This window comes from Staurois parvus, unplaced genomic scaffold, assembly GCF_062004578.1.
Source record: "Staurois parvus isolate SC_StPar_1 unplaced genomic scaffold, SC_StPar_1.0 ptg000562l, whole genome shotgun sequence".
NCBI lineage: Eukaryota > Metazoa > Chordata > Amphibia > Anura > Ranidae > Staurois > Staurois parvus.
Window position 1 is genome coordinate 7,028,437 of NW_028318358.1, and position 27,769 is coordinate 7,056,205.

The following is a 27,769-nucleotide window of genomic DNA, read 5'->3' on the forward strand; positions in this document are numbered from 1 at the left end:
TGTTGTTCATACTTGATTCCTCTATACCCTTAATATCCAATTCCATGAATTTCTCACACAAAGATGTATACACATTGATATCAAGCTGTCAATATAAAGTGAAATTCCAGTTTGTACACCATATTGTATCACTGTAAATGTCACTGGTTCAACCAGTAAGGCTCTACTAGGTCTACGGGACATGGCACCTCATGCACCTGATGCCCCATGCATATGCACATGCGCTATCAGTCCCATGCCCCGGACGTCTGCCAGAAGACTTGAGGCATGTGTGCACATGTTTGGGGGAATTTAAGTCATTTGGGCCTAGACCAGATCTAAGCTGTATAAAAAAATTTTTTAAAAGTTGTAATTTTTAAAGAAAACTTTTTTTTTGCTAATTTGCAAGAGGAACAGGACAGGAGAGCAAAGTTCTGCTTTAACTAAACGTCAGCCCAGATAAGGTATTTTGCAATATATTATGGACATTAATATAATGCATGGATATGAACACAAAAAATATATAGATTCAGCGAGACCATGTAGTCCAGCTTATGTTACATTGTATACAGTATGTATAGCCATTAAAGTATATTTAGAGTATGAAGTAGAACTTTTTGTCTCTTTTTATTGTTGTCTGTGTCTCTTCTATTTAAAACCACCTTTGCCCTGTGACAATTGTCACTGTGGCACAAACCTCACCATAAACCTAATTCAGTGGGACTGTGCCAGGATTTTGACAAATACCCAGTATCCAGTAGATCCAAGTTGTGTCCCACTCCTAGCTGGCCAGAATATGAAGAATGATGGGGACGTACAGGTTGTTGTATCTCTCCTGGGATTTCCTCCACATAGACTCCACACTGTTTTTAATAACTGTGTCGCATGCAAGTTGCAGTCTTGAATGAGAGAGAAACTATTGCACTACTCACACTTTTATACCTTAGGTATGTCTTCCGACATCTGAAACACATGAAGACGTTCTGTAACATCTGTGTGGATTTACTAAAGAAGTAGAGGCTGTTCATTTTGTAAACAAATGCTAGTAAATTAAGTGGTGTTCATTTTGAACAGCCAATTTTGTGCTAGAATTTGTTTTATTTCCCTTTCACATGATTAGGTATTCAAAATGACCACAATTTTACCTTATTCACTAACATTCACTTTCCTGCTTGAACAGCATTTACTCCTATAGTAAATTAACCCCAGTGTTTTTTTTTTATCCCGTTTGCTGTAGTATAGCTACATTTTTATTAAAGACATCTTCTATGAAGAATAGTACTACATAAAAATGATCTAAATATGCATATTAGTGGTATTTAAGAAATAACAGCACATAAAAAAAAGTTTACTTGGAAGATACTGTAGGTGTACTCCACACCTTCACTACCAAAGTGACAAGTTTGCAACCTGTCACTCTGGTAGTGGACTTTTAATTGAAATAAATGGAGTCTGAAGTTCACACATACAGGTAGCACTGTGTAGAGAAATATGTGTATGTTTCCTTTAACTAAAGAGAACTAGTCACAATGGGATTATGCAATAATCTAAACATTCAGTCTAAAATTAGAATATTTGTGCAGGTTTACTTATAAAATAAATGCCTTTGCTCCTTTTATTAAGCTTTACTTATTTTGTCTGAGACTGACTACTTGGCTTGCAAAATGGGTCAGGGGTCAGTTAGCTGCCTTGTGTACTGCTATGGAACCTCGCATACTGAGCTTGATTAAACAAAGGAGTGGAGAATGTACACTTAGCAAAGTTATTGTTCACTTTGCAAAATAAAAGTTCATTTCCTCTTATTATTAAAATGAAGCAATGTTCACATCAAATACCCAATGGTTTGCAGGGTAATTTAAAAACTAGATTTTTGTCATGTACGATTGAAAGACTGAAGTGAACACAACTTTCATACCGAGTACCGATGCCTTTGTGGTGCAATTTGTGCTCATACAAAATGAATGGGCTCAAATTGCACTAAGAATTGCATGTAATTTGAACAGGAACGCAGTGTGATTCCTGTCCAAATCGAATGAGGTTTCCTGCACAGCTCCTATGTGAACCCAGGCTTGTCATAGTGACTTTGAGCCTGAATTCACAGAGGAGCAGTGGAAGGAACCTACCTGCATGATGGGTTCCACCAGCAAAGTTCCAGCTTCCAATCCGACTGTGGACATCAGCGTCTGTGATCTGCATCTCTAGCAGCTCTCCCGCCCCAAGTTTCTAGCGGCTCTCTCCCCCCAGCCTCCAGTGGCTCTCTCTCCCCCCCCCAGCCTCCCGTGGCTCTCTCGCCCCAGTCATCTACTGGACCCCCCATCCCTTTTTATCCGCTGCTGTCAGACACCGAAATGTAATTTCACTGGTCCCGTCTTTTATAGTAGTGAAAAAGAACTACTAAAGTCTAGTTTTTTTACCTTAATGCATTATCTGACATGGGGTAAAAAAACCATCCCCAATACCTAAACACTTACCCGATTCCTGTCACCACTGTCCTGGCTGCAGCATCACTCTTCTAGCTAACTGGTCTCAAAGGAGACACTGAGTGCAGTGAGAAACATGGGTTCCCTTACTTTTGGGTTAGCTTACTGGCACTGTGTGTGTGTCTATTGATGCACATAGCCCAGCTTAGGAGCACAGGCATGGGTGCCCCCATAGCACCCACCTTGCTAAGGAGGCACCCGTAGAAGAAGAAAGCACTGGTAAGAGGCTGCCAAGGAACACTTAACTATAACCTCTTTGTTATTTTATGAAAAACAATTACCCTTTAATATCACTTTAACTAGTCTAGTCACATTTTTCGATTTCCTAAGTAAAAAAGTATGAGAAGACCCTTTTTCAGGTTATATCATGGTAAAGTCAGCCATGAGTGCACATTTAGAATTTTGCACTGGGGTGACACTTTCCCAAGAAAGATCCTGTGCATTTTTGTATTTATTGCAATTTGTTGGTAGCCCATTCCCAATGCCTTAAAATACAATTCTAGCTTACACTTAACTAGCCTTAAAACTTCCCCTCCCCCCTCTTAAGTCCTATGCTTACTTAAATATGTAAGATAGATGTAAATACTTACCTATTTTCAGGCTGAACCGGTCCTGTCACGTGATCCGACTCCCTTGTGTCAGCAAGTGCAGCTGCAGGGGAGATAAGGGAGCATCACCAATGGATGCCCATTGAAGCCTATAGGTGATGTCACCACTGTGCGCTTTACCAGCCATTGTTGGAGCACTCTCTCTCATCGCTGGATGACACAAGGGGATATTATGTATTTATTTCGGGTGCTTATATAGCGCCGTCAATTTATGTAGTACTTTACATATATATTGTACAGTCCCTAACCCTCAAGGGGCGTACAATCTAAGGTCCCTAACTCACATTCATACATACACATGGTAGGGCCAATTTAGACAGGATCCAATTAACCTACCAGCAGGCCTTTGGAGTGTGGGAGGAAGCCGGAGTACCCGGAGGAAATGCACACAGGCACAGGGAGAACATGCAAACTCCAGGCAGGTGGTGCTTTGAACTAATGACCCTGGTACTGCCAGGCGGAAGTACTAACCATTTAGCCGCTGTGCTGCCCCATCATGGGATCAGACCGGAGCGGCCTGAAAAAAGATAAGTATACAGATCTTTCTTAAACAGGTTAGTAAGCATAGGAGATAAGGTGGAATTTTTACTTTAATGTTTGATATAATGCTCTTAAAGTGTATGTGTAGCCAAAACCTTTTTTGTTTAGTTTTGAGTACAGTCATGAAGAATTAGATTTTTATTCCTGTCTGTTCTTCTGTTGGGTGAAGTCACTGTGTCTATTTGTCTTGGCCACCAATGTTAACAAAACAGGGGGTGGGGAAAGCCTTCTAATGGGGGACCCCCGATGCTGTGACAACTGTCTAAGAAGGAATTTCCCCACACATTGGAGGGATTTCCTTTTACATACTATTCTTTTTCCAGCACAGGAGGTGATGGGAGATCACCACAACAGGACACAGGCAGCAACAAATAAACGTACAATGGTTTTACCTATTACTTACTTTAACCAAAACTACAAAAAAATGTTTTGGCTATACATCTACTGTATTGTGAATGTATGTTTACATTCTCCCCAGCTTACCTTTTCTAAGTACATGTACAAGGCACTTCATTAACTGACTAAAGGAAAGAAACAGCTCACATTTGCTCCTTCCTGTAATCGTTATAATGAGGTGACTTACAAAGGGCCGGATGGGTGAAACCTCTTTCTTCACTGTCATTATGAACAGGTAGGGGAGAAGCTGTCCAGAAACAGAGGTGCTACACACCCCGCTATTACAACATTTCAGATTTGGGGCATTTCCAATATTTCCTACAGAATAATATTTGATGTTCTTGCATGCACACAGTAAAGTAGCTCCCACTTATTATAGTTTATAGGTTTTATTTGTTATTAGGCTACAGAACAGACTTTATGTGGAATTCCAAGTTCTCTAATCAATGAATTTTAATCCAAATGAAAAACACAGAATCGCAGAAAACACCAGTTAATTACATCACTTCAGCTCTGGAAAGTTTTGCCTCAGTCCAGGTTTTACCCCCTGGCCAGAACATTTTTTGCTACACAGCGCTATGCTACTTTAACTGCTAATTAAGAAGTCATGCAATGCTGTATCCAAACAAAATGTATATAATTTTTTTTCACACAAATAGAGCTTCCATTGGTGGTATTTGTTCACTACTGGATTTTTAATTATTTACGATATTAATGAAAAAAGGCCAAAAATTTTGATGTTTTTTACATTCTGCCGTAAAACATATCCAAAATAAAAATTTTAAAAAACTAATTTCTTCATAAATGTTGGCCAAAATGTATTCTGTTACATTAAAAAAAAAATCCCAATAAGTGTATATTGATTGGATTGGGTGAAAATTATAGTGCCTACAAACTATGGAATTTTTTTTTTTTATACTGCTAATGGTGGTGATCAGTGACTTATGGAGCTGCGATAGTGTGGTGGGCAATCTGAAATTGATGCTGGAGGGAACTAACTGCCACTGACATCACCACTGACATTATTACAGGGATCAGTGAAAATACTATACACTATCACTGTATTAATGACACTGGCTGGGAAGGGGTTAACACCTAGGGCAATCAAGGGGTTAAATGTGTGCTTAACAATGTGTGATGTGTGTACATTGTGCTGCATTTGCTACTAGATCTCTCAGTTTCTCTGTACAGAGCCCTGTGTTGTTTAACAGCACAGGGCTCTGAGCTGCGATTCTACACAGCCAATCAGCAGGTTGTGGCCATGAATCATTGGCTGGGACTTGCTGATAGGTTTCCACTGTGTGCAATCAGCGGGTGCCGGGTGGGGACATGCATGTGCGCGCCCTAAACCCAGAAGTAACCAATTTTTTTTTTGTTGATATACTTGTAAATTTAAATATCCTAATGTACAGAATCCAATAGATCACCGGTGTCAAACTGGCAGCCCTCCAGCTGTTGTCAAACTACAAGTCCCATGAGGCATTGCAAGATTGACAGTTAAAAGCATGGCTCCCAAAGGTAGAGGCATGATGGGATTTGTAGTTTCGCAACAGCTGGAGGGCCACCAGTTTGACACCCCTGCTATAGATATGCTCATATTTGCTCATAATGTATACATGCAGTGCTCCATGTTTAGTAATAGTTTGCATTTCATATCTCATCCTACAACTTGTCCATTGCAGTTTTTTTTTTTTATTCAGCCATTCAGTATGAAAAAAACTGATAGATTCCTCCATCCACAAAACAAGATGGATGGAGGAATCCACCCTGTTGGGACATTGTATTCTGATTTTTGTATTTTGGGACCCTCCACTGTCAGAATACCCTAATCAGTGGCTACAGCCACCGATCGTGAAACGTTATCTAGCATTTCATGTCGATCAAACGATTGACTTCTGTAAAGCAGGTAAAGCTACATACTGATCATAATACATCTGGTTCCTGCTGAACTGTCAAATTTTAATCAGTGATATGGCCAGCTTGAGTCTTTCAGTCAGCTATATAGTTCATCCTATGACTGATTTTATTTCAGCAGCTGTTCAGTAGGATTGCTAAGTGCATTGGCTGATACTAAGACTTTAGACTGATAATTTACAAATCTTAAAAAAATATATATTTTTCTAAATTTGGGACAAAAAATGTAGTTGCATACAATATACATTTGTCTTCTACAATAATGATTTACCTGTGACCAAATAAATACATAAATGCTCTGATGCTTACCTTGTATTGCAAGGACCTCTAGTTACATATAAATTAAATCTGCTTTTGTCTCAAAAGATTTGTGATCTCTATATAATGTGCAAATATTGACCAGCTCATGTTGTTCTGGCCCAGGCCTGTCTCACTACTACTTCTTTACTGTGATGGTCATCCTCACTAACTGGTCATGCACAGTTCAAATATGAGCCGTGGGTGGCCCTGCTGACATTACCCAGCTCCACAAAATTGAAATGAGAAATTGAAGGAGCCAGCGGTGGGAGATTTGCCCATCCACACTGTTTAGAATGGATGGGGGAATCTATGGATTTCCCTCGTTCGGCCCAGCGTGTATGGCCAATTTAAGACATGGAAGGGACAGGCAACAGCTAGCAACCACACCAGTTGCTGTTTCCAAACTAGAGCACCCCAAGTTTCAGGGTCCCAAGGGATTTTTAGAGAAGAATAAAGCTGATATACAGTATAGGTACCAAGGATGTTCTTTCATTAAATGGTAAGAAACTACTTTTGTACCACAGGTATGCTTTATATATGAGTAAAAAATAATAAGATCATTACATATTAGTAATAACCTGGAATGCATAACAATGCACTTGGTATAATAATTGCTAATTATTTCTACTTTCAGGACATGCAATATAATATAAAAATATAGTGTGAATAGTATTAGATAGTATATAATCTAATGGCTGGTTTGTGCAGACATTTTGGACTAATACATACATTTATGGACATTAAACTAAGATTAGGGAGAACATGTGGTAAAAGTGTTAAATTAGAGGCTTCACTTAATGGATTAGGCTAAGATTAAGTGATAGAGTAGATTAAGTTTTAAAGCAGTAATAAACCCAAAAGCAAACATTAATTAAATTGCAGCTTACCAATTCTTAGATGTGGTGGGTTTATGAGTTTTCTTTTTTAGGCTTTCTTTTATTTTCACCTGGAGAACTGGCCAGTAAGTCTATTTTTTTCAACAACAAGAACAAACTGCCCACAGATGTAGCAGTTAGAGGGTTGAGACAAACCATTTACTACTGATAGAGGTGCCTACAATGATCAGCTCTTATTTATATAAAATCTTTAAACAAATGGAAAGACAACTATTGCTATAACTGCTTATAAAGTGTTAGCTGGAGTTCAGCTTCAATTTGTGGAGACACTCTAGTACAGGAGGTAAGTACTGGCCAGATCACCAGGTGAAAAAGCCTAAAATAAAGACAACTAATGCAGCCACCACATCAAAGGATTACTAAGCTGCAAAATATAACATTTTTGGTTTTGGGTTTAATACAGCTTTAAGGGTTTATTTCTAGGTTAAGGGTTAAGCGTAAATGTCCAAAGCTATGTAAAGGTCTAAGTTTCAGTGTTAAACTAGAACTATAGGCACATTTTTTTTCATAGATGGATGGAACAAGGGAGGGTTATAACCCCTGTCATATTTTTTTCACCATCCATTGCAGAGATTTCCCTTCACTTCCTGTCCCTTAGCCAAACAGGAAATGAAAAGAAATCCTCGCAAATTAAGGAAATTCTTTGGGGATCCCCAGGTCATCAGAACTAGTTTCCCCTCCAATACTTTTCAGGAGACATCCCAAAATTTGGAATTTTCTTTTACTTTCACTTTCAATGAAAATGGCAAACAGGACAAATAGAGAGATTGAATCTCCTTAACAGGAACACAGACAGCAGTAAAAATCAGCACGCTTTCTAATCCCTCTCTACTCTATCTAAAACTAAAAAAAGTTTTGCCTTTAGTTATACTTTAAGCTTAGGGATAGAATACAATGTTAGGCTGAGGATAAATGCTTAGGGTTAGCTGACACTTAGGGGGTCATGGGTGCTTACAGTGAAAATCACTTTGTTTTTGACACCAGAGGATCTACAGTATAGACAATATAGTGTTTCTGCAGGTAAGACCTAAAATACTGTTTAAAGCCCATAATTGTGGTTTGCACAAGTATAAACTAATATTCCTACCTCTTGGTGCCAAGAACAACACACGCATTTTTTTTTTTTTTTGCAAGATTTCAGGAAATGTTTAATGTGATAGGTGTGGCTTCATAGCAGCATTATTGTCCTTTGATATTATTTATATATGGCCAGATGCCAACGGTTGCTATAGAGGAGCTGACCAGTAGAACTGACACATCATAGGATGCTTACTCTGTGTTTATGTTGCTGTGTTGCATTTGTCCCAGCATATAGCATATGTCTATGTTATAAGAGCCTGCACTTTCATATGTAAGGGCAAGTGTGAGTCTGAAAATGTCCAACAGTTGTTTAAGCCAAGCTGGAAGGAAATGTATTGCATTTTTCATTTTGTTCCTTTTTTTCTTCATGGATTAAAAATTAAAATTTCATTTTTTTTTTAATTTTTAATTAGTTGGGTAATTATGAAATAAAGCATATATGAATTTCATAAATACAAGTTTCAGATAGCGGGCAAAGCTTCAGATTGCTGTCCCTTTCTTAGCTGACATTACCACTTTGCTATAAGTTATCTGTGTTGTTAACAATAGCAAGAGCACAAATTACACCAAAACAGTGCCAGTTTTTAAATAAAATATAAAAAAAGCATTACTTTATACACATTTAAAGCAAAATAAAAAATATAACCATCTTGGAAAAAATCATTATAGTTTTCCTTAAATTACTACATGAATAAACTGCTGTTACTACAACCTAAATTACATGGATGGGACTTATAATGAGCGCAGCCCAAGACAAATATAAGCACACCCTTTATTTCCAGCTATGTAATCATTCAAAACCATGACAATTTTTAATATACTGCTGGTATAATTACTAGAAATGCTGGAAGGTATTTTATGTTAACATACCTTGCACACTAGTATGAGTCTGGGAGTGGGAATGCCAGCACTGTAGTCAATCAAGCTTTACTGTGTTGCACAATAGTATAACTGTAACCTGTAAAGCACATTTGGGAGGAGGGAAAGTTGTTCTGGCAGGTTTACATGTAGAAGAGTGTGCACAAAGGCCCTTAAAAGCATGGTGAGGTTCAGAGACTCTAGGTAAAGACCAGGTGGAGAGTTAATAGAGAACATCTAAATAATGGTGTCAGCTTCTGGCTGTAGTATGTAAATACAATATGAAAACTCAGAGAATTAAGATGACCATGTATGTTTATAAAAGCCTCCTGAACTGACTGTTTTAGAGAAAACTAGACATTGTTCTAACCATCTTTGGAAAGTCTCATACATTTAGTTTGGGAGGAGTAATCTATAGATTAAGATAATTTAGTGCCCAGACTGTTTTCTCCTAGTAAATCTGTACCTACCCTTCACCATTGCATTACTAAAACAGAAATGCACAGTATTCCTGTTTAAACGAAAATGTATACCAACAAAGATCATGTGTGTACGCCTCTGAACATTTTCTATTTTTTTTAAAGAATTTTTCCCATTACTTTTACCTGGTGATACTTCCAGTTCCTTCAATTCTATGCTTTTTTCTCCACTTTAGGGACTCCACTCTATAGGGACAGCCATGGTTGTCACACAGGCTGGACTTCAAACATGTCTGCCTTTGTTCATCTTTATACCATTAGATGGTGGATTGATGGGACTAGTAGTTTATTAAATAAAAATATGATTATTTGTGCCTGCTTTTAAACTCACTTCTGTAACCCGTTTGCAGCTGTCAGTAGACTAAAGTCCGTTGTCACTAAAGTTCGCTGTTGGCTGGCGTCACAGAGCCGCCAATGCTCTGAGAAGATCCCAACCGTATGGTCAGAATCCACCCAGAACCCTGGACTGTCTCCTGGATCAGCCTCTCAGTGATCCTCTGAGAGCATGAGCCAGCCCCTTCACCCCTCCACAGCCCAGCGCTCCAGTGAGCTCTGGGGGGGGGGGCAGAGCGGAAAGTCAGAGACTGACAGTCCTGGCTCTCTGCAAAGAGTGGAGGGAGAGAACTGAGAGATCACAGTCTTTGATAGCTCAGTTCTCTGTGCAGAGCCAGCGGGGGACAGGTGCAGCATCAAACTGATGCTGCATCTACCTAGGTGAGTATAGGTTTTTTTATTAGTACCTCATACTTCTCTTTCAAATGAGGTGGTGATGTTTTTACTTTTTTAGGATTTTTTTCCATTTATTTTCATTGGTTAACCCAGCCAATAACTCACTTTCTGTCTTAGGGTGTCTCCATTGTGGATGGAAGAGCAAAGGAAACAACTTTGGACAGCAGCATTTTTAGTCTGATAGGGTAGTGTTAAGCTGAGTATACACAGACCGAAAATTGACCAGTTTGATCTGTGTGTACCCCGGTCTGTTCAACAGAAGCTGGTTGTTGGACCAGCTACTGTCAAACGGCCTTCCTGGAAAACCAGCATTCAATTAGCTGCTGCAGCCAATGACTGCAGTGCTGATCTGTGTATTCTGATGGGGTGGGAATTCCCCGCTGTCTGAATACAATAGTGCAGTGGGATAAATATCTTCATTGCTTGTGTTGATGTAGGTATCTGTGAGGGGTTTTTTTTCATCCTGCTAGTTGAATTAAAAAACTCCCCATGAACACATATCTTTGAATGCACTAGCAACATTAAAATGAGCACCAGAGGCATTTTAGGAGTCTAACAGCAAAGGATGCATACTTCTGCAGTCAATACTTCAGGATTTTATATGTAAATAAAAAAAACTATATAGATTTTATTCTGACTTTAGCATTATGAAAAATTCAAAGGAGTGAATGTTTATGCAAGCCACTGTAAAAGCCCAAAGAAGATTCGATGGTGCAATCATTCCATGTATAGCTACATGATTCCATGTATAGCTGTTTATTATAGTTGAGCTGGTAACTGTATATATTTCAAGGACCTGTAGTTACCAAGTTGTTATGGTAAAAAAAATGCATCTAGAGATATAATATGGAGTTATTTTTAGCCTAAGATTGATAGTACATGGATGACATATTGTTACACCGTGTGCTGGTATGGCCAAGCCCAGATAGTGAGCACAACACTGTAATAGTTGCAGCCTTGCAAAGCAATATTTGGACTATACACCTTGTGTACACCTTGTGACAGCACTGCATATACAGTAAATATAATAAATATCATCCTCACCATTCAGGGATGTTGAATGACCAAGATTACAGTTGTGATTCTAAGGAGGACACGGTAGTGTTTGTATACAGGTACATTACACTCACTTGGTTGTTTCCTGCACTGTATGGTGTTTGCCACACATGGCAAATGTCCTTATCAGTCAGATTTTGCCATCACCATCAATGGATTTATTGGTTCAGATGGTTTAGCACACAATATAATGCTCTACAGTATAGACTATACCAGTGATTCTCAACTTTTTTTCAGTCAAAGCGCCCTTTAAAATTATGGACAGTCTTGAGGCACCCCGTTCTAAAAAGGTGTTCCTCATGACAGTCCATCATTTTAAAAGTGCCCCCCATTCTAAAATGTGAAAAACTATATTAATAGTTTTATATGATGCAGCAACCACAGACGTAGGACACCCAACGTTAGAGGTGATTTATTCTTTCAAAGCAAATACACTTTTGCACACTGGTACTGAGTAGTATTCCAGTGTTTCTATTCTCCATCAGTTTTTCTCCATAACTGAGCTAATGTGACCCCCAGCACAGATGGAGAGCGGAAGAGGAGGGTCAAACTAGGATGGGCAACCAACATCCTCTTTATCAACGGATGATGTCACTGGTTGTCAGGGATGCTGGCGGCTAGAAGGTCATTATGGTGCACAATGAAACCTGTGACTTTGTGTAACCAAAAGACAGGCTTCATCCACCCGCTGTCTTGTATACACGTTTTGGCCAATTCTTAGACATTTTTCCAAGGCTCCCTGAAGAAACCTCAAGGCACCCCAAGGTGCCTGGGCACCCTGATTGAGAAAGGCTGGACTATACATCTGGTTAAATTGGTGTTTTGTACAATCTGTAGCACTGTAAACTGAAGCAATACAAAGTAGGCAGCCAAGATTCAACAGGGAACAGTATTTCAACTTTGTTCATAATGCCTGTAACATAAATGTTTTAGATGTGTTTTCTATGCATTGTATACAAATGTATAGTTTTCCAATTAACTTGAATTGGAAAATGAGAGATCAACAGACCATGACTCCAGCATGCACACTTTTTCTAATGCACATTAATGCAAGGCATCTGATGGTAATAAGGCCCATTAAGCACTACTATTTTTTAGCTGATTAATTTTTTTGTTTTAGAACTGAATTTTACTGTTGTGAAAGTGCAAGACAAATTAAAATTCATATGAACTAGGCCTTGCAGGGAACAAACAGAATTTTATATACACCATACAATAGATAATCTCTACATTCTTTCTAATAAGCACTATATCATTGAGATGGTACCCTATACTTTTTGTATCAAAGTATATTAAGAAATCTCTACACACTAGGCATGATAGGTAGTAGGAACAGAGGCTGTTCAATTTTCAAAGTGAGTGGTCACTGAGATTAGTAAATTAGGTGAAGCTTCAATCAACCAATCATGTCCTAGCAAAAGCCCTGCTTGTTTTCAATCTCTTACTTGTGATTGAATATTCAAGGTGACTACAAGTTCTTATTATTTACCAAAATTAATTTTACAAAGTGAATAACCTCCATTTCTTTAGTAAATCAGCCCCAAGGAAAAGTTGATCACTGCACTAGTCAGTAACCTTTTTGGACTTAGGCACTGTAAGGGCTCATTCATATGGCCATAAATAAATGCATTTATAACCACTCTTTATTTATGAATCTGAATGCAGCTTCATTTTTTTCAATGGACATTCACACCGGTGCGTAATCATGCACTGCATTCAGATCTGTAACACAATATCCAAAAACCTGCATCTGAGAACATGTGCATACACGTATGCCATTGAAAAAAAGAATAAGACAATTTTTAAGTATTAAAAATTGACCTATTTCCAATCATTTACACAGTTACTTTTGTTCCTTACCTAGTGATCAGTAAAATTTTTACGGGTGTGCTACGGCCATGTGAGTGAGGCCTTAACATTAGCATGGGAACCTGCACACAACATGCATGATCTGAGTCATTGTGGTCAATGGCAGTGGAAAGCCAAGAAGAAAATGCACAGGTGACAACAGTACCCTTTACTATATTAATGCATTTTTATTTAATTCAGTTAACTGTGCAAAAATGCATATACGTGATCAGAAACTAAATGTAATGGTATTGTATTACACAGAAGGATATAAAAAGTTCCCACAGCAACTGTCTCTTAGGATCAGGATTAAACGTTACAGGCAGATAACTACATTCAGGCCACTGGATAGAAAATGACTACCCTTCGGTAAGCAATTCTGACCATTAGGTGCTACTCTTACCATTCCAGACTGGCTGTTTGCCAAGCCATTGCTCTCAAGCTGCAACTATGGTCTTTATTACTTTTTCAGGTCAGTACAGAAGATTTCCAAGACCACACCTGCAATGAGTTATAAAAGGCCAAACTACTCTCAAAGCCATTTGAAATAGCTGATTGGGGGTACTAGGAGCTGCACATAGGAGCTGCACATAACCCAGTGGTCATATTTACCTATCAAATACCAGTCTGGAAATGGAAAACAGCTTCAAATGAACATACTTATTTTTTTTCATGGGAACCCTCCACTTCCACATTTTAAGCAGTTTTCTGGGCTACCATTTAATAAATAAATATTGGGGGTTATTTACTAAAACTGGGGAGTGCAAAATCTGGTGCAACTCAGTATACAAACCAATCAGCTCCCAGGTTTCATTGCCGAAGCTACAATTGAACAAGCTGAAGTTAAAAGCAGATTGGCTACCATACACAGCTGCACTATATTCTGAGTGCCCCAGTTTTAGCAAATCTCACTCCAAGTGTTTTCATTGAAATTGGATTAAAAAAATACTAAAAATCAATATATGGATGTTTTCTGTAGTAAGAAATAGCAGACCTATGTCTTGTAGCTACCAGTCACATTTCATGTATTTAAAGCCAGAAAATTGGAGCTTAAGCCCTAAATGAAATACATGAAATACATTTTTTAAGATGTGCTGTTTGCTTAAATAGACTTATTAAAAATATAGTACTCTTAGAAATGGTCAGTAGATCAAAAAAATGCATAGTGGAGTGCCTGAATATACTATATATATATACATATATATATATATATATATATATATATATATATATATATATATATATATATATATATATATATACATCCTCACCAATCATTTCAATGGAAAACAAGAAATGAAGGTATTGTATGAAAAATGACCCTTGATAAGAGCACAAATTCAAATTTTGACTGGGGTAAAGGGGTCCTTTGATTTTTCCTTCATATGTTATAATAAAGAGTCACTTTTGTACACAGTTGTTTTTTTAGTAAAGTACAGGAACCTAATGCACCCAAACAGAATGTACTTTAGGAAGCAAAGCTAACTCAAGGTGGATACTCACTGGCTGCAACGAGTATTGCACTTCACCCTTGTGCCCCTTGCACTGTTGTACTGAATTAGTATGGTTACCATATGTTTAACAAATGTGGCTGTGTTCGTGGTATTCTGGTGTTTGGGTTTGGAGTGCAGCACATCACAACTATGAGCTGCCTCTCTGTCTGCAGTAGATGGTAGTGATTAGTAAATAGGTGTAGATCTGCCAAGCCCTAGTGATGTTAGCTAGTCGATTTGTTGTAGAAATGATTTCAAACCTGCACTGTTTGTACAACTGAAAATGTAGATTGCAGGCAATGATAAACACCCCTCCCTCCGAGTAAAGAAGAAGAGAGGTGTATTTCAGGAACACGGATTTACAAGGATTATTATTTGAAAGCCAAGCGGCAGATTTGTGTTCAGGTCTCCCTGCCAATGCTGTAAAGCTGCCAGTTTAGTTGACTTCCAACTTTCTCCTCTCCCACCCTTTCCTGCTGACTTCTCCCTTGTCACATACACACCTACACTTGTACTGTGACAGCACTGGGAGGCCGAGCCATGTATCTACTACTCCTGGCCAACTAAGACCTGCTGATGTGATCCAAGCCTCATCAATACCAACTGATATGTGTAAATCTACGCGATCTGATCCATTCCTGCATTGTGCTTCTGCGATATTTTCGGAGACAAAAAAAAATTAATTTGCTTTGTGTGTGTTTTTTTTTTTGTTTCCTTTTTCCCATGATGTTAGGTAATTTCCCCCTATGTATATGGCTACCGAGATTTCTTTGTATTGTGGCTTAGTTTTGGGCGTGAAATAACATAGCATGCTTGCGAATCCTTTCCATTTTTGTCCAATTTATTTTAGTGTCTTGAAAATGAATACATTGTGAAAATGGCTGTTTCTATATGGAAACATCAATTCTTGGGAAATTAGTCCAATTAATTAAAACCGGCATGCCATTCCCTCTGGTCGGTGCTGTGTCCCTGATACAAGTTGCAACTATATTACATTGTAGCAGAGAAGACATGAGTGTTATACAGCAAATGGAAGGCTAGCAGCACAAATTATCTTGTCAACAAAAGCATGTTTGGAGTTTACACAGCTGCTGGAAGAGTTACTAAACATAAAATTCGGGGATTTCTATGAAGAGGTAAACAGTTAAGCAGGTCTTCTGTTTATATGTTTAACTGTGATATTTTTTTTTGTAATTTTTTTTTTTATGTTCACACATAAATGAGGAATACCGTGAGGGAGATTTACTAAAACTGGTGCACACAGAATCTGGTGCAGCTCTGCTGAATAACCAATCAGCTTCCAGGTTTTAATGGCAAAGCTTAATGGAACAAGCTGAAGTTGGAAGCTGATTGGGTACTATATACATTGGGTACTATGCACAGTTTTGTGTGCACCAGGTTTAGTAAATCTACCCCTGTGCCTGCTAATCTATGCAGTGTGTGAGTGTATGAAGTACAAATGTGAACATGAAGTCATATCCCCAATAAATAGGAGATCTGCCTGGTTGTGTCTATCTATCTATCTATCTATCTATCTATCTATCTATCTATCTATCTATCTATCTATCTATCCATCTACTATCTATATCTATCTATCTATCTATCTATCTATCTATCTATCTATCTATCTATCTATCTATCCATCCATCCATCTATATCTATCTAGCTAGCTATCTAGCTACTGTCCATATACTATCTATCTATCTATCTATCTATCTATCTATCTATCTATCTATCTATCTATCTATCTATATATCTACTATCCATCTTCTATATACTGTCCATCTATCTATCTATCTATCTATCTATCTATCTATCTATCTATCTATCTATCTATCTATCTATCCACCTATCTACCCATCTATCTATCTTTCTTTCTATATCAGCCCTATATATCCCCAGCATTCTGTAACACATCTGTGTGCTCTTTGTCTGTTCAATACACCCTTTGATGTACATTTGGCCTGAAACCATGCAGAAAATATCCAAAGTATTTACAACACTAGCCTCAAAAAGGAAAACCCGTTTGTTGAGCTCTGCACACAACTCTAAGCTCACCTGGAGGACTCCTAATGACTTCTTTGGGGGAAGAAGGAGTTGAGTAGCTGAAACACATGGTAAGAGATCGTGACTAGATTGCATGAAGCATTGGGCTCCTGGAATACTAATATCTCACAGGGTTTACCACAAGGCAGAAAGTGACTTTTTATGGGTGCATGCATTTTCCTATGATTGGGATTTGGGGTAACCCCAGGGATGCTGTTGTAAATTGTTGCTGCCCAAGTCTTCTGCTGTCAATCAGCCCCTTCACCCCGGACAGGGAGAGCTATGAGCTCGCATGAGTTAAATGTACAGACATCTGATGATAAACGCTTGCAGACATTGCGCATGCACTTCTATACCACTGACTTTCTTCAAGCCCACAAACTTTGAGTACATGCTCCTCTATACATGTCAGGGTGGCTGATTTGAGCTAAATTGCCTTGTAGGCACTCCCTTTTCTACAGCCTCAAGCACTGAACACCTACCAAGGTTCCTGACAGTTATATATTCATCCAAATCTTAGGACATTTTCAGCTAAAATAATAAATCTAAGACCAAGACCAACTGGGCAAGCTAAACTATACCTGGATTAAGTCGGTTCCACTAGAATGAACACTAGATTACCCTTACAGGAGAGCTACTGTTACACCCCTAAAATGCAAAAACTAATAATAAAATAGGCATGATACAAATCGGAAACGTTACCTTCAATCTTATATAGTTCTAAGAGAAAGGCAAAGAGCTCCCTCCATTAGCCTGGGGTGGTTTTGGCTGGTGAACCCTCATTCTCAGCTTTCACAAGGCGACGTAATCCACACTAAGCGCCTTGTCCCACTGTCCTAGCATTAAAGAGACCCAGCAGCTGCGATGGTGGACAGTTAAGATTATATATGATGTAAATACATTGTAGCTTTGTCAGCTCCCCCAAACCATAAAACTTACTTTAATGACATCACGTGCTCCAGAAGAACCATTCAGGGTCTTTCCTTATGGCCATCCACATAAATAACCTTTCAAAAAACTTTTAAACTACTAAATTCACATAGAATAGAAGCCAGAAGTATTTGCACTAATGTTCTCTCTTAAACTAAATGCAATGTCTTACAAAGACGTGGACTTATCATTTTATTAAGCCTTTGCCTAGGTAACCTTTCTAAAATAGAGGTCACAGTTTTTACAGGAAAGGTAAGTGGCCTTTTTCCCTTCCATTTTTAGACTTCTTTTCTGGAAGATGAGTCAGACATATAGTATAGACCGGTGGAATTGCCTTATTATTCAGCTCCAGCTGCCCTATGGTGTCAGCTATTTTGGCAGTCTACAGTAAAAGTGTACCTGATCACATCTTTAAGGAAGAATTATTTGGCTTTAATGTGTTGTCTAGGTGTTTGTTTGAATGGACATGGCCTAGGTTATTTTAGCAAGTAGAGCAAGTAATTGTAAGTTTGGGGTCACATTCAGCTACAAAGGTTCCCTAGTTTGCAGCTTCAAGGGGTCTCCAAAATATGAATCAATATTTAGAATATATGCCCTGACATATGTGGCTAGGTGCACTATCATTCTTGTATGGAGTATGTCAATGAGCCGAATTGTGTGTATTATTACTGTTGGCAAGAGCCACATTCTAAACTTACATTTTTGGGGGCTTGTGAGGCTTGGATCAATGAAGAGTCTTGGGTATTGGAAAGATGACGTCATCACAATGACAGGGGACGTTGGGCAGATGAAGGTGGCACTCATCTATCAAAAACATCAGGAAACCCAGCCTGACAAATAATCTATACCTGACAAACCAAAACCACAGCACAAGCTAATTACAGGCAAACCATCAAATGTACACTATTATTTTCAACAATGTGTGATTAAAGTAAAAAAAAATAGTTCAGCCCTAGGACTCATCTTCAAAGGGTTTTAGGCTTTCAATATCAGGAAGAACCTCTTTTGTCTCAACGTGTAAAGGAAGTGCCATAAAGTTTTATGGTGTTCAACTTATTCAAAGCATTTGTCCCTACTGTAAATAGTTCACTGGCCAGATTTACAGATAACAGAATCGGACCATCTTCTCAAGACTTTCTAAATCAGTTCTTGGGGTAGAAAAATTCACACCAAGTCAACCAGTTTGACCATGTGTGGAGTTTTTTAAGCTTTTTTAGCCTTACGTCTAGAGGCATCTTACTGACGTGAGTCAGCCCATAAGAAGTTTCAGTTCTGGAATAAACAGGTACGTCATTTATTTTAAGACTAAGTTTCCATATATTTAATTTCAGGCGTTTTTGGTTATATATTTATATATATTTATGCAGCATTTAACCATATATGTTAGTGAAAAAGGAATATATATATATGTATATATATATATATATATATATATATATATATATATATGATACACAGGGCATCATTTCTTATCTGTACATAGCTATTAATTTGCAGTTAGGTTTAGTATGATTCCTTATTTTGATACAAGATATTTTACTTAACAGATGCTTGACATACGATCCTGTTATATCTATGCTCCTATATTAGGTTATCCTTATACATTGTTAAACCTCTTTCAATAGCCAGTAATATGCAAGAAAAAAAAACATAGTTGCTACCACAGGTTCATCTGTTATATTACTTGCAGTTTATTCAATATGACAAAATATAAGATTCATGATTTTCACATATGAAACTGAAACCAATAAATATATGAGTTACATTATCGCAGAAAACTGGCTAAAAATGATTATATTAAACAATGAAGTACAAATCGTTTTATACACTTCAGCATTAATAACGCAAAATAAAGAAAAAAAAGATGTAAAAAAAACCACAATAAATTACACATGAAAATAATTCTGGCGATTTGTTCCCTTCCAGAATGCCAAAATGAGGCAAACTAAAATCCTGCACACATACACTGTATAACTAAGTATACCATAGTGTGTGGGCAAAGGGTAAGGATAGGTGGGCACATATTTGACCCTAAGGAGGAAAAACATAAACACTACTATTAAAATTAGACATAAAAACAAATTCACGCTGTAGTGTGTGACACATATTTTTTTTTAAGACTATACAAGTGCATGGACACATCTTAGTGGATTTTACACACTCATGTGTGTATGTACAATACTATATAACAAATGGCAAAGTTTCAGCTTGAAACTTTATACTTGTGTTTTTTTTATTGTTTGTATTTTCCAAATCTAACTGGTTGCCAAAGATATGACCCCTATTATAATAAGCACAATATAATACAGCCACTCTTTGCCTGCCCTTTTCAGCCTAGTATCCCAATTAGCATTTTTTTTCCCCAAAGAACTTTCCTTGACCCTGGACAGATTGCACAGTTAGTACAATGACGCCTGGGCTAGGAAACTATACAAGGAGCTGCCTCAACAATTTTTTTCCTCCACATTTTACACCTTGAAACTGACATTAGCCAAAATAATAATGGATAAAATACAGATCTATACACTATTTTTTTGCTTTCAAAATATAGGGGTGGTGGGGGGGGCTGTCTTGTGTTAGAGGTGTTAATCAACTCAGATTCCCTGTAGTTATTTTACCTTCCCTTGATCCCATCCACCTCCCTTGACACAAAAGGCAAAAAAACAAAAAAGTTTCTTTAAGATGTAGTCAAACTAAAGTTTAAATATCTAACTCCTTTGAGGTCGCCATTTTAAAGGGAGTCTTTGGTTTTGACTTTACAATCCTTCTTCCACTTCATCCTTCGGTTTTGGAACCAGATCTTGATCTGCCTCTCGTTTAAACATAAGTTGTTGGCTATTTCAATGCGCCTGCGACGTGTCAGGTATCTGTTAAAATGGAATTCTTTCTCTAGTTCCAGGGTTTGGTATCGAGTGTAGCTTGTTCGGGAACGCTTGCCATCAGTTTCTAAGGAGGAGAAGGTAGTAGGGGTATATACATTTAGCATATAATAATAGTCATAACGCCTAAAAAAATATAAAAGAATAATGAAAAAAACCCATAAAAATAAAATGATGCCTGCCCAGGCGGGACCTAATACACACAAGGCTGCATGCATTTATTTACACCCACATGCATATGTTTATTAGATTGTTTAGTACAGCATAAAGTTACCTTAGTAAAATACTTAGGTCACCAAAAAGCTGATTTTTTAAACCTTTCCTTTGATTGCAAAGTTTTTTTCTGAGCAAAATTAACTAAACAAGTTTATATGATTTTTTTCCTGTAAAAAAATCATTTTTCCCCCTTCTCCCTAAAAATGGAATTATTGTCTTTTCTACACGTTTTGTTCCTATGATCCAATTATGCTGTCATAAATTTGGACGTCTATAGCCTGTAAGCCTTTTAGTGGACAGTTTTACGAGCAATTGATGCCTAAGTCGTAAAATTTACGACCTCGGGTTTTTTTTTATTATTTGCCCCGTATGGCCTATAAAAACCAATGCAAAAAAAAAACCCCTATGAAACAAAAGCGAGAAGTGAAAGTTTACCATGGCTCATGTGCAGTTTGGTCATCCAGGGGTATATTTGGGGTGGCTGCTGCTGCTGCTGCGTCTGCTGTGGCTGTGCCTGTGGTGGTTGTTGCTGTCCTTGTGGAGTTGTTTGTACCGGTTCTGATTTGATGTTCTCAATCCCTTTAGATCTGTCCTCCAACGAAGTGCTCCCCGCTTTCTGATTGTAAATCCCAGGGCTGAGGGCACCTTGCTCTCCTCTACCCAGTGTGTGCCCCGAAGTGCCCATGACATTACAGGAAGGCCGATCAGAGTTTGTAGTGGGGTTTGAAGGCATGTCCAGACCGTTTAGAGAGTTTGAAGAACCCGGAGATGGGAATGTAATGCTCAGATCCAACCCACTGTAGCAATACCTGGATGAAGGGACCTCGGATACAGATCCATAATTCCCATAACTTTGCATGGAATAGGCTGGAACATTTTGACTCTGCTTATAGAATGAATTGGCTACGTACGAGCTCATGGCTGATTATTATTATTATTATTGTTATTTTTTGCACCCTTTGATTAGGCTTGATTTGTGGCCCTTTGAAGTTCAGGGGTTTTGTTCTCTAAAGTGCAGAATTTATAGCTGGGGAATCCTCTTTCTTTATTCTATGTGCTCTGCCCAAATATGGGATGTTTAAATAGAATCACGTGACTCTGTTGGCCAGTCATAAATTTGGCTTGATGACCCCAGGAGGTTATTGATGGAAGCCTGTGAAACGTATCTGATATGTTGGCAGAACAAACTAAAGGCCCCAAGTCGAAAAAAAGAAGACAATGAGGCCACAGCGTCACCTGGTGCCAGTAGGGTGGTAAAGCGCCTGCTAAATATGGCTGCATCGAGAAGCCACCATTGGGGTGTGCTAGGTCAATGGGTGACCAACTAAACCTGGATTTTACAACAATATAACTATATCAATAATTTATTTACAATACGGTTGACCACCCATTGAACAAGGAACCCTAATGGTTGCAATTTCCCCAAGGATCGGGTATTTTGCCTTTCACGAACCAGGAGACATTGCTCTTTTTTCCGCCTCTGGTTGATTTTACGGAAAATCCACTCCAGTGTTTTTTTTTAATAACTAATATTTGCATAATAATTTTTTGCTCCCTCTACATGGGCTGTTTTAGTGGATGTGTCTCTATAATATTTAACAAACAGACACACCAGGGCATTAAAGTCCATCATTTAAAGGGGAAAAGTGACTTGTTCCATCTTGACATGGGGGGCTATAGATCACAAATAATACTCCATATTTCCACTATCCCCTTCTATATGTATTTATAAATTACAGACTGCATCTGATAAGAGGAACAAAACACGTGTTTTAAAGAGATCTGGGTGTCTTTCTTTGTTCAGTCTGTTTTTTTGGTCTGTTGGTTGAAATGCAGATCCTTATCTAACAAAGCATCCTCTAAACATACGTGTGCAATAAATATTTGTGTTTTTGATCACTGGAGAGAAAGTTCAGGTCTCTGGTTCTCTGTTGTGCTTGAATGATCACAAGTCCTCAAAAGTCACTTTATTTACTGAAAAAATTCAACGTGTGGTATCCGGCTTCCATACTTCACTATCCTCACTATAAATACATGCTAATGGCATGGAGATGGGGTGTTTTTTTATTCTTTTTTTTTCTGGAGGAACAGATCAAACTATTCTCCATATATATAATATTTATTTCAAGGTGAAAAGTTCAGCTAGCACAGAATTGGATTATCTGTGATGGTTGCAAAGCCTAAATTTAATATAGCAGAAGAGAGTGGAATTAACCTAATACCCCCAAGGATTTCTATAGGAATATATTGGCTTAGTGGATTTCACTTACATGTATATTTATATTTATTAATTACACATACTTTTCTTTTTACTATATGCTAGATCTGAAAAGTATTGGGCTTAGAGTTTCATTTACATGTGTTTATATATATATTATTTAGAAGTATTTTTTTTTTTTTTTGCTATAGGCTAGATCTGAAATGTATGGGGTTTAGAGTTTCATGTGCATGTATATTTATATATATTATTTACCTGTACTTTTTGCTTTACCATAGGCTAGATCTGAAAAGAATGGGATTTAGAGTTTCCTTTACATATAGTTTTATATATATGTTATTTACATGTACTTTTAATAATAATACTATTGGCTAGATCTGAAAAATATGGGGTTTAGAGCTTCATTTACATGTACAGTTACATACATTAATTACGCATACTTTTATTTTATAGGCTAGATCTGAAAAGTATGGGGTTTGGAGCGTCATTTACATGTATAATTATAAATATTATTTACTTGTACTTTTCTTTTTGCAATAGGCTAGATCTGAAAATGGGATTGGATATATGGGATATATATATATATATATATATATATATATATATATATATATATATATATATATATATATATATATATATATATATATATATATATATATATATACTTTTATGTTAACTATAGCCTAGATCTGAACAGTAGTGGGTACAGAGTTTCTTTATATTTACATATACTAATTACACACACTTTTCTTTTTACAATAGGCTAGCTCTGAACAGTATTGGGTACAGAGTTACATTTGCATGTGTGTATATATATATTATTTACATATGTGTTTCTTTTTACTATAGGCTAGATCTGATAAGTATAGGGTTTTGAGTTTCATATATACATGGAATATATATATATATATATATATATATATATATATATATATATATATTCCATGTACTTTTCTTTTCTTTTTACTCTAGGTTAGATCTGAATAGTATTGGGTACAGAGTTTTATTTACATATATATATTTATATATATTATATTTTATTTACATACTGCTCTTTACTATGGGCTAGAACTGTAAAATACTGGGTATAGAGTTTCATATATATATATATATTCCATGTACTTTTCTTTTCTTTTTACTCTAGGTTAGATCTGAATAGTATTGGGTACAGAGTTTTATTTACATATATATTTATACATATTATATTTTATTTACATACTGCTCTTTACTGTGGGCTAGAACTGTAAAATATTGGGTATAGAGTTTCATATATATATATATATATATATATATATATATATATATATATATATATATATATTAAATAGAGGAACCTTTCTTTTATACCATAGGCTAGATCTCAAAAATATTGAAAAATATTGGGTATGAGTTTCTTATTTCCCCCTCACCTTTCCTTTTTCTGCCTAAAAGTCAGGTGTCACTAGGTTTTTGTAAATTGTTTTGTTATGTACTATTATGATAGATTGCATTACATGCATCTACATAGCTATCAGGCTTTGATTCTAAAGATTTTTAAATGGGTGGTTTAAGGTGACAGTAACTCAAGGCAGTTATGACTCAGTGGAACTACATATACCCTGAGTAGTTTGGATTTTAGAGGTTTCTGTAGCTATATGACGTGTATATGTACATAATGGAAAAAAGGCTCTAGAGGATCCTGGTCACCTTTGATGAGTCACATAAGGTCCAGAATGACCTGACACATGAAATCCATGATCCCAAGTGCCTATGAAAGGCTTGTGTTTGCTGGGGGCACATGTTTAAAGGCAGACAATGCACGTGTTTCGGAAGTTAGCATGAATGCAGCATAATATATCTTTATTGTGGTATGGAATAGAGGCACAAAGGGCTCTGATAGAGAAGAGTGAGCTTTTCTGATCACAGGGAAGGACATTCTACACAAAGCCTTGTCTCTGCTGACATTGTGCACCCTAAAAGAAACAGGATGAGTCTATTTCCAGGCAATGAAAACGTACGACCATGTAAAAATAATATCAATTTTATTAAATACTCAACAGTTTGTCCATAGGACGTGATCTTTATACATAGTCAGTGGAACACGAGAAAGTAACCATTATTCTACAGCTAGGAAACTTCATTTTACGAGCTAATATTGAACATTGCAGTGCTGACATAAATATAAATACTGACACCACGGGCACAATGAAAAATAAGAGTCACACGGTAACTGTCACAGTATGGAATATGGAAGATCATCCAAAGAATCGTTTTGAATACAGTCAAGCTAGTTTTTTGGGGGGAAGGTGGGTGGGTGGGGGGTTGATGGTATATTTAGGTGTCCACGGCTCATGGGAAGAGGGATCAGGAGAGTTTAGCTTTTTTTTGGGAGGTATGAATCTCTTCACATTGGAAGTGTGCAAGCTCCATCCCAAACACACACATATACAGGCAACGTCTGTCACAGGATTATTCTCCTTTGTTCGCAGGCAATGTTTGTTTACAAGGAAATGTGTGACTTTGGAATACTGTCTTTGTTTTCAAAAGTTTGAGGACAACATGACACAGAGACTCAAAGCCAAAGAAATGAAAGGGTGGACGTAGGCTGGCCAAAGCTCATACTTTGTTTTGTTGCAGGTTCTATTCCCTCAATGGATTCATAGATTATATATATAGAGTCCACAAGTGGCTGTATATAAAAAAAAGATGGGAAGATATATATTTTCTGTATTTCTATATTTGTTTCCGTAATGCAGCCCATCCAGATGAATTCTGCCAGCTGAGGGGGGTGGGTGGAGGAATCGTAGAAGGGATTGCTGGTGGGTGGAAGCCCCCTTGTTCCTTCACTCTTTGGGCTGGTCTTCTGTGTCTTCTCGCTTCTCCTCTTTCCCCCCGGCCAGGCTGTCAGCAGTAGCCCCAGTGCTCCCCGTCAGGGTGGAGGTCAGGTTGCTCTCCTTTTTCCACTTCATCCTCCTGTTCTGGAACCAGATTTTGATCTGACGCTCCGTTAAGCAAAGTGCATTGGCGATTTCAATCCTTCTGCGTCGGGTCAGATAACGGTTGAAGTGAAATTCCTTCTCCAGCTCCAAGGTTTGATAACGGGAGTAGATCTGGCGACCTCGCCTTCTGTCCGTTCCATAGCCCACCCCTAGGGATTCAGACACAAGACAAACTGAGAATAATTAGTGAGAAAACCCTCAGAATACCTGCACCCTAGTCTATACCAGCATACCCACCCATCCATACACCCACTGCAGGCACTACACTCAGAGCCCCAATAAACAAGTTCTCTGAACCAACACTAAAAAAAAAAAAAAAAAAGTAACTTTTTTCTGTTTAAATTCTATGAAAATGCACACGAGCTAACATAACAACAGTTTTCTTTAAATTAATAAAAAGACAGATATTTTTATTTAACTTTTACCACCCCCCAAAAAAAAAAAACAAAAACAAAAAAAAAAACCTCGTTGAACTTTATGACATATATTTGAAACTCTCAACGTCTTTTAATTAGAAAGCACATAACAAGCCATATTTGCTTGCAACAACTTAACAAATAAAAGGCCTATAACAGCAACTGTGAAAGGAACTACTTTATGGCTTTTATGAGGCCATAAAAAAAGGAACTGAGCCTGTTCTTCTAGGGAGATGATCGTAAAGATCGTTCAGTTTATTTAATTTATATCTTCAAGCTGTAAAACTTACCACTATGGGAGTTCATGCGCTGCATCCAAGGATAGATCTGTATGCTAGTTTTCTGTTCCTGGGCATTGGTTCTGTTTTGGTCACTGTTAAAATCCTGTGCAATTGAAGTCTGTGTATTGTGTCCCATAGAATTCTGCCTGCAGCTAGTAAGCATGTCCTTTTCCTGGTAAAATGCATTAGATCCATACTCATAGGGGCCCCGGCTGGAGCTGAAAACAACATTATCTTGCGGTGTGTAAAATGGTGAAGAGTAGATCCTATTTTGAGCAACCGCTGCTCCATAAGTGGAAAAATGCCTAACAGGGTCATAGGCAGTTGAATTAAGGGCCACATTTGGTAGAACTTCTTGGCCACTAGCTAAATGGCAGGATAAAGAGGGGTTCGTGAAATAGGAATTCATATCTTCTCCTTTACCTGCCTGTAAGATTTCTTTAATATTTATTTCTGTCTCCAGTTTGTAGTCTGAACTAGATTGTTATAGGGACGGCTCCACTCCAGGACAGACAAAATGACAAAGTCAGCTGACCTGCCTGGAGCCAATAGGAGGCGAGATGTCAAGAGAGGAAAAAATTGGTTTTGCTTGTGTTGATTCCCTAGCTGAAAGTATACATTCAAAGTAAGTCTTAGAATTAGAAATATAAAATTAGTTTGGGAGGAGGTAAAAATCCTTCAAGTAGCTTTGGGACTTAGGAGTAAAGTCTCCAGAGAACGCGGCAGTTTAAATCCGATTTACATTTTATCCCCATAGAATTTCACGTTCTTCTTAATAGAATCTAATGTATGCAAAAGCATTTGGAACTTAGCAGACATGTAACTCCCACAGACGCGTGCAGAGTCACAGACTACATCAAATATAGGAGCATATGCATGCAGCCAGCTATATCTATCTATATATCTATCTATATCTGTGTGTATATATATCTATATATAATGTGTGTGCGTTCAAGTGCATAGGCACCTCCATTATAACACTGCCCAGCTATTGCAAGGTATTTACAAACATATTTACAAACATAACATACGTTTTCCAGACAAGACAAGTGTTTAATATGATTTAACCACCCTTAGATTCTCATTCATTAAAACACCCTCAGTGGTACTTACCTGGACGTTAAGCTTTTGCCCACAACCTGTATT

At 37.6% G+C, this 27,769-nt stretch overlaps 2 protein-coding genes and 1 long non-coding RNA gene across 5 annotated transcripts in view; all 3 read right to left on the bottom strand.

The window, feature by feature from the left end:
* The window catches only part of LOC149450791 (uncharacterized), a 167,224-nt gene that overhangs the window by 92,867 nt on the left and 46,588 nt on the right, over positions 1-27,769 (bottom strand). The window lies entirely within an intron of this gene.
* Positions 19,300-21,792, bottom strand: HOXC5 (homeobox C5). The gene is made up of 2 exons (XM_089691421.1): positions 21,163-21,792; positions 19,300-20,578 (listed from the first exon to the last, which is right to left on the bottom strand). Exons 1-2 carry the CDS (start codon positions 21,644-21,646, stop codon positions 20,364-20,366), a joined length of 699 nt encoding a protein of 232 aa, XP_089547547.1. The 5' UTR covers positions 21,647-21,792; the 3' UTR covers positions 19,300-20,363.
* Positions 24,953-27,230, bottom strand: HOXC6 (homeobox C6). 2 transcript variants are annotated; one of them, XM_089691426.1, is made up of 2 exons: positions 26,633-27,230; positions 24,953-26,099 (listed from the first exon to the last, which is right to left on the bottom strand). In XM_089691426.1, the coding sequence occupies exons 1-2, from the start codon at positions 27,030-27,032 to the stop codon at positions 25,771-25,773; spliced, it is 729 nt and encodes a 242-aa protein (XP_089547552.1). In that variant the 5' UTR covers positions 27,033-27,230; the 3' UTR covers positions 24,953-25,770. The 2 variants fall into 2 exon arrangements, with proteins under 2 accessions (XP_089547552.1, XP_089547553.1); XM_089691427.1 differs by having other exon boundaries at positions 24,953-26,075; positions 26,633-27,223.